General features: G+C 42.2%; 1 protein-coding gene across 1 annotated transcript; it reads left to right on the top strand.

The window, feature by feature from the left end:
* Positions 1-5,970: 5,970 nt before the first annotated feature.
* LOC125543132 (casein kinase 1-like protein HD16) lies at positions 5,971-14,040 on the top strand. Its single transcript, XM_048706384.2, has 16 exons — positions 5,971-6,463; positions 8,682-8,816; positions 8,894-8,967; positions 9,072-9,141; positions 9,360-9,415; positions 9,501-9,572; positions 9,653-9,747; positions 9,842-9,905; positions 9,998-10,127; positions 10,207-10,425; positions 11,126-11,265; positions 11,348-11,522; positions 11,665-11,755; positions 13,093-13,250; positions 13,432-13,620; positions 13,704-14,040. The coding sequence occupies exons 1-16, from the start codon at positions 6,368-6,370 to the stop codon at positions 13,761-13,763; spliced, it is 1,824 nt and encodes a 607-aa protein (XP_048562341.1). The 5' UTR covers positions 5,971-6,367; the 3' UTR covers positions 13,764-14,040.
* Positions 14,041-14,782: the final 742 nt, after the last annotated feature.

Here is a 14,782-nt window from a genome sequence, read left to right as displayed (position 1 = left end):
CTGAATTTACTTCAATCATACTCGCCAAATTCTTCTATATGAGAAGGAAGCAAAGAACCGCTCCTGGATTCTGCTGAGACAACATTATTCTCACAAGCAGTTGCTCGCCAAGGGCATCAAGAAGGAGTATGACTACTTGGATTTACTTGTTGTTTGATAACCCACAAGTATAGGGGATTGCAACAGTTTTCGAGTGTAGAGTATTCAACCCAACTTTATAGATTCGACACAAGGGGAGCCAAAGAATATTTGCAAGTATTAGCAACTGAGTTGTCAATTCAACCATACCTGGAGATTAAATATCTGCAGCAAAGTAATCAGTAGCACAATAATATGATAGTTTTGATAGTAGTGGTAACATCAGTAGTAACAGTAACAGTGATAGCAATGATTTTGTAGTACTTGTAACAATAACATCAGTAGTAGTAACTTAGCAAGAACAATATGTAGGAAATTCATAGGCATTGGATCGGTGGATTCGTTGGATGATATTCATCATATAACTATCATAACCTAGGGGATACAAAACTAGCTCCACTTCATAAATATAATGTAGGCATGTATTCCGTAAATAGTCATACATGCTTATGGAAAGAACTTGCATGACATCTTTTGTCCTACCCTCCCGTGGCAGCGGGTCCATAAGGAAACTAAGGGATATTAAGGCCTCCTTTTAATAGAGAACCGGAGCAAAGCATTAACACATAGTAAATACATGAACTCCTTAGACTACGACCATCACCGGAAAGTATCCCGACTATTGTCACCCCGGGGTTTACGGATCATAACACGTAATAGGTGAATATGACTTGCAAGATCGGATCTAGAACATAAATATAATGGTGAAAACATAAATGGTTCAGATATGAAATCATGGAACCCGAGCCCAAAGTGACAAGCATTAAGCATGGCAAAGTCATATCAACATCAATCTCAGAACATAATGGATACTAGGGATCAAGCCCTAACAAAAGTAACTCGATTACATGATGAATCTCATCAAACTCCTCACCGACCAGCGAGCCTACGAAGGAATTACTCACTCCCGGTGGGGAGCATCATGGAATTGGCGATGAAGGATTGTTGGTGATGACGAAGATCGAAGACCCCCCTCTCCGGAGCCCCAAACAGACTCCAGATCTGGCCTCCCGATGAAGAACAGGAGGCGGCGGCGGCTCCATATCGTGAAACGCGATGAAACTTCCTTCCTGATTTCCCCTCTAAATATGAGGATTTAAGGAGTTGGAATTTGGGTCTGTGGGGCCACCAGGTGGGCACAACCCACCTGGGCGCACCTGGAGTGGGGGGCCCCTGGTGGGTTGTGCTCACCTAGGGGGCCCCCTTCGGTGGTTCTTAGCTCCAATATTTTTCTTTTATTGCATAAAAATTCTCCACAAAGTTCCGTTCCAATCCGAGAACTTTTATTTCTGCACAAAAAACAACACCATGGTAGTTCTACTGAAAACAACATCAGTCTGGGTTAATTTCATTCAAATCATGCAAATTAGAGTCCAAAACAAGAGGAAAAGCGTTAGGAAAAGTAGATACGACGGAGACGTGTCACTGTTCCTCACATCCGAAAACAAACTCCTGTGCTCCCACGGTGTTCTACTTGAACAGACCTGCTGTTTGTCGGACATGATGATGAAATTGCAAACACAACCGTCACTCTCATTTACAAGCCAGCTGTTCATCGCACCAAGTCCTCCAGAGCCCATGCTGCCACTCCTGCTTCTGCCTCGACCATTCCTCGCTCTTCGGATTCTGATTCCTCAAGTGGTTTTAATTCTGATTCTGAGGACACTCCGGAAGAGTAATTCCTCGTATGTGTTCTCATTCCTTTTTGGCACTTGTTGACAAAAAGGGGGAGAATTACATCGAGTGATAGATTATCGAGGTATTTGCAGGGTGTTTTATTCGCCTTTTGCTTTTCGTAGTCGAACATTTGGTTTCCTCGAACAATTTGCTTGATGAACTTAATGCACCGCTTTGTGGTGTTGAAATACTCGGTCACCATGTAATGTTAATAACCCCCCCTGCAATGTTATTTGCTTCGTACTGGCTTTTTGCAGGTACCATCAAATGTGTTCTCCCTTGCAATGATTATCCTCAATAATTATCTATCATACAAGGAAAATATTTGCTCTACCAAGAAGAACAGGAAATCATGGGATGTTGATACTAAGGGTGAGAAGGACATCGAGCACTTAATGAACCATATTTGTTGTGGTTGGATATGCTATCACTATTATCTCTCTCTATTTAACCCTACATGAAAAGAAAGTCAACTTGAGCTTCAAATCTCTAATGTTGTGAAAGCTATCTACTTGATTGATGGAAATTGGATGTGTTTTTCCTCACACATATCCTTTATATCTTCTTTGATGCAGAAAAATCACATTTGAAGCATATCCACTTCGAGCAATATACTCATGTTTTTCTTGCTCTGTTCACCTTCGAATATCTAACATGCAGGAAACTTACATCTCGTGTGGATTCGAATTGTGTTCTCAAAAAACCTTCATGCTATACCCTTCGTCACAAATCTTTCAAAGTATATCGTATATCTAATTCTTTTCGAAGATTATGTGACAAGAATTACTTCAGACATCGTCGAGTGCATTGAAAGAAGTCAAGTATAAGATCATTTGTCAATGACACTCATAAGAAGAATTACCTCGCCACCCTCTGGTTTATTTTATGCTCGGATGCATATCCTCAGGGGGAGCATGTTTTATCTTCGCAATTATCTGTCGTCTCTTATTATCATTCACATTATATTTCATTCATTATCCATCCTTCGATGTGATCTATTTTGTCAACAATCGTCCAAGAAGGGGGAGATTGTTGGTGCAATATCTGCCTACGTTGTGTTTTGGAGATTGTTGACAGAAACAGGTATGGACTAATTTGTTTGCTAGTGCATACAGAGAGAAATAGTCCATACAGAACCGACGAGAATGTTGTCTCCGGTGCTAAGTTAAAGGAATTTCACCAAAGTGTATCTGTGTTGCAGAGAAGAACGAGCTGCATCTGATTAAGAACTGTAGACGAGAAGATTGATGTGAAGGAATTAACCCCTTGAAGAATTTACTACTGAAGCGAAGCATATGTTTCGGTATGGTCATCCGAAGAAATTGACTGGAGCGAATGGAAGTCAAAGACAAAGTGAAGACTTAGTATTCATTTCGTTATCCTTCTTTCACTTATTTGAGTCGTAGGACCTCCGTACTATTAAGAGTGTATAGGTTCTCGTAGCTTAGATCCGTTGTGATGCTTAGCCAAACCTATGAAAGTTGCGAGAGAAATCTCTTTGTGTTCCGAGCAAATACTTGCCAGCAAGAGACTGTGATCTTCTTCGTTGTGAGAGATTTGTCTCAGACCGAGGAGTTAGCATTCCTTGCTCGGCAAGCAATGTTACCGTTGTGCTCAAATCCGACCGTTGGGCTTGTGTCGTTCGGCCATTGGCTGCTCTCGATGTCCAATTTGGTCTTTTCCCATCTGGGAAGGCCGCGGCTATGAATAGCCACCCCGCTCCAACGTTGTTCGTTGGCTATTCTGCTTGAGATTTCTGAGAAGATTGATTTGAGCAACCCCTCTCCGAGTGATCTGAGTTTAAGATCCACCGAGAGAAAATCAAGAGACCAAACTTAGACAGTGGTTTAGCATCACAGTAGTTCCGAGTTAGAGTTCTTGTACCTATTACTCTTGAGAGTTGCGCACTCTCTAGACGGTTAGGTTTCGTCTCAAGTGTTGAAGAGTTGTTGTCTTCACCGAGCTAGATCTTCAGCAACCAAGAGTGATTATGGTTCGCGAAGGTTGCCCGAAGGTTTGGAGATCGCCGACAAGGATCTACCACGAGTGAAATCCACTAGAGTGTGATCAGCTTTGAGTTGAAGGAGAGTAGGGTGAAGAGAGTTTATCTTCCGTGTTAAGTCACATCCCCTCCAACCAGACATAGCCCTTTGGCAGAAGGGTGAACTAGTCTACCAAATATCTCTATCGCCATCGAGCGCCACTGGTTCTATCTACTTTACTGCATTTCTTTCAACAGTTTACTTTCGTAGTCTGTGTCGATAGCTTATCTGATCATTATCCTCTATCATAGTTTTACGTCCTCTGTCGCCCTTGTTGTTATTCTCATGAGTTATTCTTGGTATCTCATTCTATTGCATTTTCATTACTCTGTTTAGACATCATCATTTCACCTCGGTTAACCATCTTGCATATCTCTCATCGCCCGTATCATGTTTTGTCTTGTACTACTGCATCTGTTTGCTTTGTTGCATTACTCTCATTGTAGTTAAACCTGTGATTACCCAAGCTCGCACTATTATTACTTCTTTCATCGAGGAATATGCTTCTGAAGAAGAAGATTGATTCCATTCAGTTCATCCTTTATATTATTACGCTGCTGTGATTGGGATCAGCTCAAAACTTTCGAAAGAAATTTTAAATCTCTCATTCACCCCCCTCTGGTCGATATACCCTCGGTCCTAACAGGATGTATGGGCACCCTGGAGCACGCAGTTGTTGACCCAGGGATGCATGGAGAAGCGCCATAACATCTTGTGAAAAGCTTCACCCAGGCGCGAAGAGACGGATGGATATACCTTGACCGGAATCTTACATGTGCAACCGCAAGTCACTATGGGCTATGGCTTGATCAACCCTACGTGTATTCATCATTAAGGACATGAAAAGAGCGCATGATCGTTGGTCGCTTTCAAGCTTCCAATTTTGTGAAACCACCATTGTGCACACTACCTTTGTTATTAGTTTTCATTGAGCTGACTAGTATTGAAACAGTGAGAATATATCTCTATTGTAATTTATAGATCGTTGAATGCTAAGGAAAAAATGCCTTCTCAACCTAAATACACCACCATTTCTTAATTAACTAATTGTTGTATATATTCCATACAATATCAAGCTCAAGTGTTTTCAAAATCAAGACCTAGCCAATACACCATTCTTTTTATTAATCACTATGCTAGACGGCTCTTGAATTTAAGCCATAATGAATTGCATGCATGAGAGGATACATAAAAAAGACATCGAATGAGTATAGGAGAGCGGAAATTCTTTAAGACATGAAGATGTCCATTAAACATATATACTCCGACAACCGCGATAAGCAGTAAAACAATGCCTACAGGAGTAATAATCTATAGAGTATGTTTTTCTTGCTATCATGCTATATCTAAATAACCTTTGAACATAATGTGAGCACAAAGGCAGCATCGTGACTTTGTCTTGTTTCCTCCCCTAACTCTAGGCGCCTAGGGCAAACTTTTAGCTCCACGCTTCATCGGTGAGCCCGTGTATTCGTCTTCCTTCTGTCTGCCGCTCCGGCGGCCGGTGGCCGGGAGGAGAATCTTGGTGCATCTGCTCCGGTTAGTAGTTTAGTTTAGGGTTTGTCCTCACATGCACGACGCTCGGGCGGATGGTGGCGCCTATTCTTTAAGTTTGTCTTCCGGGCTCCGATCATCCTCGAGTTCGTCCGTCTGGATATAGTCGACAGAGCTTCGTGTAGATTTTTGCCATCTTCTTTGGGCGGTGAGATTTGGCTTTCTCGTCATGTGACAAGATTTGGTGTCAGGTGTTTCAGATATATGCAAAGGGTTCAACCGCGACAACTACGGCTTCAGGGCGCTGGTCCTTACGGACACATGCACGAAGACTTTCCGGCCGTCATCGATAAGGTCAAGCCGACTCCGGTAGAAAAGCGGCGGCAACTGCGTAAGCGGCTCGTTCTGGTGGCAGTAAGGATCATTCAGTGATTTCCGAATCTTGATGTAATGTTTATTATGTTTGAGATGCTTTATACTTTCGGTAAACTTTTATAATAGATTTGTTCATATACCAAAAAAAGCAAAAAAGAACATGGTGAGGATAATCCGGCGTCGGTAGTAGCACTCTATCAGACTATCCAAATCCCACACAGAGGCTGTATGTTACATCGAAGACGTAAATGCGGGCTACGCGATCTTTCTCGGAAGACGCACGCCATATGGTAGCATCGCAAGGAATTTGCTCTAGGATTTTTTCTGTGCCCTCCTCCCCCTTGCTCCCGACCTCGGCCCTCCCATCGTCGCCGACCACCTCATCCACCGCCGCAGGCCAAACTCCGACTCAGTACAACTGAGCCCTAACCGATACTGTCCTAGCGCCGGCCCGATCTCGTTGCCTCCAGGGAGCGTATGGGGCTACGCCGTTGAGGCTTGCCAGTGCCCCACGGTGGCGCGCGCCGAGGCCGTGGAAAGCAGAAGCAGCCGCAGAATCCGCGAGCTGATCCACGAGCTGATCCACGAGCCCCGAGGTATCCGCACTTCCTGAGTCGCAGCAGCGCGAGGAGGGGTGACAGATGGACGAGTTCGAGAGCGGCGATAAGGGAATCGCCGGCCCCGCCCCGGGCCCCGGCGCTGGCGACGACGGCAACTCTGCGCCGCTCCCTGAGACGGTATGATATCTCCTGGGCTATCGCTGCTTAATTTAGATGTTCCTGGAAAATTGGTAGCGCCTAGGGTTCTACTTGCTTGATTAGACGATGGAATTTGTGGATCGTGGATCGAGTTGGTAACCTTTATACTCGGAGGACGGTGAGATAGTATGCTTGTGTAGTTATAAGTTGCTCTAGTGGTTGTGTGTCTACAATAAATTAGCTCGGATACCTCCTGCGCTGCTCCCTGAGACAGTGATGCCGAAAATCTCTTAGGTTGTCATGACAAAATATGGAGGGATGGGCGTGGTATTAGAAAGAGTATATCTCTTTATGTGCAGGATATCTCCCCCTAAGGCGTGGATGATTAATCCTAAATATAAGGGATTAGAGTAGGATTCCTGTGTTTCCAAGTAAAATGTTATAGTAGGATTGAAATATCTGAACTGGGTTAGAGCTATGGTCGGTGAGAAAAGGCATCCAAAGAGCTGAAATTTTAACTACTGGACCTACTTCATCAAGCAGTTGCGAGGATCTTTGCTGAAACAAGTGGATACATCTGTTTTTTTGGTCAATTGTCTGTTTCTCTGCTCGAAGTTTGAATATATACAAAAAAGTACTTGTTACAAAAGACCCAAAGTGGTCGGACCCTTCCCGGACCCTGCGCAAGCGGGAGCTACGTGCACCGGGCTGCCCTTTTTATGAAATGCGGGACATCAGTATGAGTTAACGTGGACTTTTCATAGCCGCCGACTGTTTTTGCAGTTCTTTGCATATTTTTTTGTCGCCTAGTGGTTCTAGTGTGCTGCGACTTTCTGCTTCATTATTATCAGAAAATCTTACCTAAATACTGGCCATATATAATCATTATTTTTCTTTATACATAATGTTGTGCATGCAGTAGGCAACATGTTGGCTGGACATGCTGTCAAATGTACAATTTCTGGTGTGGACAGCCTGCATTCAGTGAATATTGTTTATGTTGATTATCACATATGACCCCCTGTCCCATTGCTGTTTGCTTTATAATGCTCTACTGTTGAGCCGAGTTCCCTAGGCTTAAATTGCCTTTTTTTGCCATGTCTAGGAATGGGCATCTGTCGATCTAACCTACTGGATTCGTGCGTTTCTCCATCTAACCTACTGGATTTGTGCCTTTGGCCGTCTAGCCTATTGGTTTTGTGCATTTTTCAACCTTGTACGTTAGTTCTATAGTTTTGGCTGCTTTCTTGGACTCTGTTTTCATTATTTTGTTTCCTGTTTTTGTTAAATTTGCTGAGTTCAGTTTTACCTAAAAAGCACCGATATGGAGACGGCGACACGGCGATACGTATATGGGGACACAGGATACATCATTTTCCAAAAACAGCCATTCGGGGATATGGCGAGTGTATAAAATAAGATGAAAAATATGCCATGTAATATAGAGTTAATTAAGACAAAAATAATAATGAGAAATTGAGACAAGATCAGAATACTGCTCCATTCAGGGATGCAGGGTAAGCTTCTCAACATAAGCCCACAGAGGATACTCAGGATCTAGAACACCAGGACCAAGCTGCCATTCACTCTCACCCACAGACGGCCACCGGCGGTGGTGCGTCTGCTGCTGCCTGGGAGCGGCTCGTTTGTTTCTTGGAGAGCGTGCGTGCGACCCAGGGTTTGTAGTTGGCCGAGGCTGTTTTTGGGCTGAGCCATGCCACCAGCGTATCATAATGTATCCCAGACGTGTCCATGTATTTTTTTCCTTTTTTAATTCGGAAATCATGGGATATTGCTGTACCCTGCCGTATCCCGCCATACTGGGATGGCCAATCGGCAGTTTCTGCCGTATCGGTGCTTGCTAGAATTTTACAGTTGAAATCTTATTGCAACTCAAATTGGGTGTTGTGCTGTACTGTGGTGGACCTATTGTTATTATGTCTGTGATTGCGAGAATCTAAAAGAAGTTTCACATTGTATATGCGCTATGTTGAGCCGCACTCTAGCTGCTACCCAATGGAAATATCATATCTATGGTTTGCTTGTGCCAGTGACACAATATTCACTTCGATCCTTTTATGCATCTCCATTTCATTTTACATCATATATAAAGGCCAGGGGGCGTAGGGGGTGGGGTGGGGGTGGGGGTGCGCTTTTAAATCTGGAAAATAGCGTCATTCCTGCACATGTTACGTTTGTGACTGCAAGATAATTCTTTATTCATCTATTGGTTTTAGTGAGTTTGTTCTTTGAACAGGTGCAAATTGGAAATTCACCAACCTATAAGCTTGGAAGGAAGCTTGGAAAGGGTGGATTTGGACAAGTATATGTTGGTCGACGTGTTTCCTCTCCCAGTCTTGGTGATAGAAACCCTGGTGCAAATGCTTTGGAGGTTATTATATCTCTTGAAGGTTTGACGTATTGTTAGAACTGATGCCATCTGGTACTAATGCATTTTTTATCTGACAGGTTGCATTAAAGTTTGAACATCGAACTAGCAAAGGTTGCAATTATGGAGCTCCATCTGAGTGGCAGGTTTACAAGTGAGTAGTTGATTTTTAGTTCGTTTTCTCTTCAATGTATTTTTTTGGCTAGTTGGATATATTGTACTACCTTCTTTTGCTTATCTTAAACCTCCCTCTTGCAGCACTCTTAGTGGAAATCATGGTGTCCCACGGGTACACTACAAAGGAAAGCAGGGCGAGTTTTACATCATGGTAATGGATCATGTGCTGTTTACTCCATATATGTAGTGGAACATTACTAAAACAATTCAATTGTACTTGTGTATGCGGCCCTCTTTGGTATGGGGTCCTACAAAGTTTGTGTGTTCCAACTTCCAAACATGCCCTTAGCCATTGTTTGGTGTAGATTTATTTTATTCCTTCCGTTAAGTAACTATAAACAAATTCAATCCTGTTTGGTGTTTATTTAGGTTATGGATATGTTGGGCCCAAGCCTGTGGGATGTTTGGAATAATAATTCCCATTCGTGAGTATCTGCTCACTGTCTATAATTATGTTTTACAGTTCATATGCAACTTTTCAATTATATCCGGTCGTGGTATCTGTTGCAGGATGTCTGTTGAAATGGTTGCCTGCATAGCTATAGAAGCCATCTCCATACTGGAAAAGATGCACTCAAAAGGGTAATTTGGTGTTGCGTTCTTCAGATGGGGTCTTGCATAGTGCTTGTGAATTTCTGGCTAACAATACTAGTATATGACAGGTATGTCCATGGTGATGTGAAACCTGAGAACTTTCTGCTTGGTCCGTGTGGTACCCTGGAAGAGAAGAAACTTTTTCTTGTTGATCTTGGACTGGGTAATTCATAATCATATTCCACTTTTATATAACGTCTATTTGGTATAAAATATTTATGGTACTTCTGTTAACCTATCATTTTGTATTAACACAGCTACGAAATGGAAGGGTGCTGGTAACGGGCACATTGAATACGACCAGAGGCCTGATGTATTTAGGTTCGGATGGAAAAATATTTATGATGCACTTCATTTTGTGCACTCTTTGTACTTGACATAATTTTTTCCTTCTTATCTGCTCTTGTGAACAGGGGAACTGTTCGTTATGCTAGTGTGCATGCTCACTTGGGAAGAACTGGAAGTAGGAGAGATGACCTTGAATCCCTCGCCTACACACTTATTTTTCTTCTCCGTGGACGCCTACCTTGGCAAGGATACCAGGTTAATTTATTTTGGTGTTGGAGCTTCTTTTCTTCTTACTCCTGTTTCTATTTGTAAGTTTTCGTTTGTTCTTATTCAGGGAGACAACAAAGGTTTTCTTGTCAGCAAGAAAAAGATGGCGACCTCTCCAGAATCTCTGTGTGGCATTTGTCCACAGTCTTTTCGACACTTTGTTGAGTATGTTGTGAACTTGAAGTTTGACGAAGAACCTAATTACGCCAAGTGCATCTCTCTTTTTGACGGCATTGTTGGTCCACATCCAGACACCAGACCAATAAACACAGATGGTGCTCAGAAGGTACATTTTCTTGTAACTTCTATTCTTACTACCATTTTTATTATGAACTTTAAGGACTTATCCATGTCACCATTAGAAACACAATTACTTACCAAGAATTTCAGGGCTTATTTGGTTCCCAAGGTTGCCACGCCTAACCTTAGTCATGCCGCAACATCTTAGGCATGTGTTTGGTTCATTGCCACACTTGTGGCCTGCCACACTTTTCTAGTTATATGGTCCACATGTCATAGGCTCATTTTTTTGCCAAATCTTGCCACACTTGTGGTGGCCATTTTGTTAGTCACACTTTGCCTAAGGTTAGTTGTGGCAAAGTTAGTCATGAACCAAACAGGTCCTCAGTTCATTGTTCTTGTTGATTTGTAGATTGGATTTACTCAGTTTTGGTCTTCCATTGAACTTTTTCCTGTCTACTTTTTTTGTAGTATAAAATCCAATCATGTGGTCTATGGAATGTTGATCATGTAAATGGGACTAAAACAGCATGTTGTGCCATTATAATAGACCACATGAAGTCATTTGTATTTTAAGAGTTGGGCCAGTGGTATTCAATGTGTGAATATGTTGTGTTATGTATTGAATTTGTTTTGGACTGTTAACTTGAGCAACATATCCCATATATTTGCAGTTTCCCGGCTGCATGTTGTAAATCACCTCCTATTTTTTGTTTTGGACTGATACTTTATTGGATTGCTACCAGCTAATATATCAGGTCGGTCAGAAGCGGGGCCGCCTCATAGCAGAGGAAGATGATGAGCAACCTAAGAAGAAGATTAGAATGGGAATGCCAGCGACTCAGTGGATTAGTGTCTACAGTGCCCGGCGGCCTATGAAACAGAGGTTTGCTTGGCACTTATCTTCTTTATAGTAGTAATAAAGACCAAAGAGAAATTTTCACTGTCTTACTACATTTATTTTCCAGGTACCACTATAATGTTGCAGATGATAGATTAGTACAACATATTCTGAAAGGAAATGAAGATGGCTTGTTTATAAGTTCAGTTTCCTCTTCCGCAAATCTTTGGGCTTTAATAATGGATGCTGGCACTGGTTTTACTGCTCAAGTATATGAAATTTCTCAACATTTCCTTCACAAGGTGAGCAATTAGTTCAGGCCATCCTGCTTCCAGAATGTTTCTTTCTCGGGTAGAAATACTTTATCAATTGTTCAGTGAGATCTTGATTGCCATTCGTGTTGTATTATGTTTTATAGCTAGTAACTTGATTATGCTATGTTAGGAATGGATCCTGGAGCAGTGGGAGAGAAATTACTATATCACTGCATTGGCTGGTGCGAATAGTGGAAGTTCTTTAGTGATCATGTCAAGAGGTAATCTTATTGTTCAACTTGATGGCTGGACTGCCACTTGTATGCTTGATTCCCAGGTCACCATTCTGTGACCTGATGCTAACTACCAAGATTGATCTGTAAAATCTACTCCAACATATGTATTTTGTTAAATTTCTGCCTTTGCCCGAAGTACTTTTAATAGCCTGAATAAGTGTCAATCGGGTTACGTGGCAATGCATTTTAAAATGCCCTACAAATTCAACCTTTGGCCATAACAGGCTATATACATAGATTACCGTGGAACCATTTAGACAGATATATGGATATACCTTTTTAGGGGTTGTTTGGATAAGTGAAATGCAGATAATCCATTCCATATAAAACAGAAAAACGGTTTAACAGACTAAAATCATGTTTGGCTAACTAATCCATAGATATGCAAAACTTGATTCTCAGTAACCTGGAATTTCATGTTTGTAGAGAAACGACCATTAGTTGTTTTTCTAAAAACGTGATTCACATATCTCTCTTGCCAATCCTCGTGGGCACGTTCATCAGCTGAAGAAGAGAAGCTGCAGACGCCGGTGATCAACACCAGGAAGAGGAAGACAGTCGCGACACGCTCACCGGTGTGCCACACCTCGAGGCCGTCCTCGGCTGCTTTCTCTGCACCATCTGCCTTGGTCGTCGCCGCCGCTGAGGTCAACTCCTTGAGCATTCGCATACAGGTGTTCCACCGGTGCCGGTAGATCGAATCGATCTGCTTGCCCCCCTCGGTAGCTAGCTTCTACATGCGCATGTACGGGGCCGTCGTTTCGTGCGTTCCGCAGCTGGCGGATCAAGTAGATCCAGCTGCTTGCCCCTGGTAGCTAGCTTCTACATGTCCGTGTGCGCGACCATCGTTTCGTGTGTTCCGCAGCCAGCGTATCAAATCGATCCAGTTGCTTGCCTCAGTAGCTAGCTTCTACATGTGCACATACGCGGCCGTCTGGCGAGATCGACCAGCCAGCGGGCGGAATGTCCCAGGAGAATGAGAAAGATCATGGGAGAATGCAAATAGTCTGAATCATTATCCAAATAAGGAACTGAGCAAACACACTTTCCAGCAAAACGTAATATTCTATAAACTGATTACTAACAGAAAAAATAGTAAAACTGGTTTTGCTAAAAATCGTGTTAAAACGTAATGTCTGCTTTCCAGACAACCACTTAGTGTTCCCTTTTCTGCCCAAAACATTTAGGCATTCAGAAAGAGTCACAGCTATATTTAGCTTTCAGCTCGCTATATCCTATCAAAGTGGAAATAGTTAGTTGAATGTTGGAATACTGGCTGCTGGTATCTATGGACAAGAACTGACTTGAAGTATTATCTCCAGGAACAACGTATGCACAGCAATCCTATAAAGTAAGTGATGCATTTCCATTCAAATGGATAAACAAAAAGTGGAAGGAGGGCTTCTATGTCACATCCATGGCTACAGCTGGAAGTCGATGGGCAGTTGTCATGTCCCGAAATGCTGGTTTCTCAGACCAGGTATGTGTATTGTTCATTCACAAGCCTTTCGAAGTACAATGAACTTTAGTTTCAGGCTCAGTTCTTGGTGAAGTGAGTCTTAAAATAATTTTATATTGCAGGGAGATCTGAAAGAATTTCAGATCTTTATGAGTGTATACCTCGATTTGTGAGGATCTGAAGAAACCTTTCTCTGTTGCAGGTAGTGGAGCTGGATTTCTTATATCCAAGTGAGGGCATCCATCAACGCTGGGATAATGGTTATCGCATCACTGCAACAGCTGCCACATTGGACCAGGCGGCATTTATCTTGAGCATACCTAGACGAAAACCTAATGATGAAACACAGGAGACGCTAAGAACATCTGCTTTCCCGAGCCAGCATGTGAAGGTGACTTGACCTTTCCGGCTTATTGTATAAAATCTAAATTCCTAATAAGGAATGTATTCACCAGCTGATCAATCTGCTTGCAGGAAAAATGGTCAAAAAATCTGTACTTAGCATCCATCTGCTATGGAAGGGCGGCATCTTGAAGCCCATTTACTAAAGTTGGTTCTTGGTAAGGGCTACTAATATGGATCGCCAGTTTTTATGATGAGAATGGGGTATTTTGAAATGCTAACATTACTAATTTACTTACCCATAAACTAACGAAAGGTAAACCTGTGACAGACTGACTTGGTTCTGCTTCTCTAGCTTGAGACTTGGTTGTGTATAACTTTGAACTATCCATATCATAATGTTGTATAAACAAAGAAGTGTACTTAATTAAGTGTCATGTATATAAATTTAAGTCTGTTTGTACTTTGAGACGACTGGATTGGAATGGCTCTCGAGCATTCTACTGATTTAGCTGTTCATGTTACTCTGGCCAGCTGCTGAGGAAATTTTTCTAGTACCATACATTAATTTATTATTTTGAATAGTACATTTTTATTGGACTGCAATAGCCAGCGACCGTTTGCTTGCCAGGATAACATTTGCGAACGGCGCGGCTGGCAGTTTTAGTGTTTTGGAATGGCATTTTGGCCAAAAACATGGCATTTCATTTATTTTAGTGCATTTTTCATCTGAAAACTGCTACGGTCAGATCTTTATCCTGTGGCTGTAAGTGTAAGGGGGTTTGCTGGGGATTTCCTTGTGGGGAACAGTCGCCAGATAACATTCCTGTTTTTATTTTGCCCAAAACATGTTGCACCTTTTTTTTGCCCATGCAATACCTTTCCGGCTTTCCCCTTGCTGCCATGTGAATTCCTATAACCCTCTGTATTGGCCATTTAAAGATGGCATTTGTGCAGAAGATAGGAATTTTTTCATCTAGTCTAGGATAATGTGTTTTTCCCTTGAAGCCCAGGCCTCCTTTGGTTTGTAGGGATTTCACAGGAATTCTGTAGGGTAGGATTCTTGTGGGAATTTTTCCTTCAAAGCCCTCTGGTTTATAGTATCCTTCACTTTTCAATGGAAAATAAACATGAAGGCTCAATGAAAAAATTTCTATTATGACATCTTTTTTTTCTTCTATTTCCTCCCATAGAATTTGAGATACATGTCA

The sequence above is a fragment of the Triticum urartu genome, chromosome 3A, assembly GCF_056163025.1.
Source record: "Triticum urartu cultivar PI428250 chromosome 3A, HENAU_Tu73, whole genome shotgun sequence".
NCBI classification, from domain to species: Eukaryota; Viridiplantae; Streptophyta; class Magnoliopsida; order Poales; family Poaceae; genus Triticum; species Triticum urartu.
Note: the sequence above shows the minus strand (reverse complement) of the source record. Positions and strands in the feature narration are given on the sequence as shown.

Excerpts from the sequence above, each read along its gene's own strand:
- LOC125543132 (XM_048706384.2), top strand. The coding sequence starts at position 6,368 with ATGGACGAGTTCGAGAGCGGCGATAAGGGAATCGCCGGCCCCGCCCCG. Across the intron at positions 10,128-10,206 it reads TACCTTGGCAAGGATACCAG|GGAGACAACAAAGGTTTTCT; the intron begins GTTAATTTATTT and ends GTTCTTATTCAG. Across the intron at positions 11,523-11,664 it reads CTCAACATTTCCTTCACAAG|GAATGGATCCTGGAGCAGTG; the intron begins GTGAGCAATTAG and ends ATGCTATGTTAG.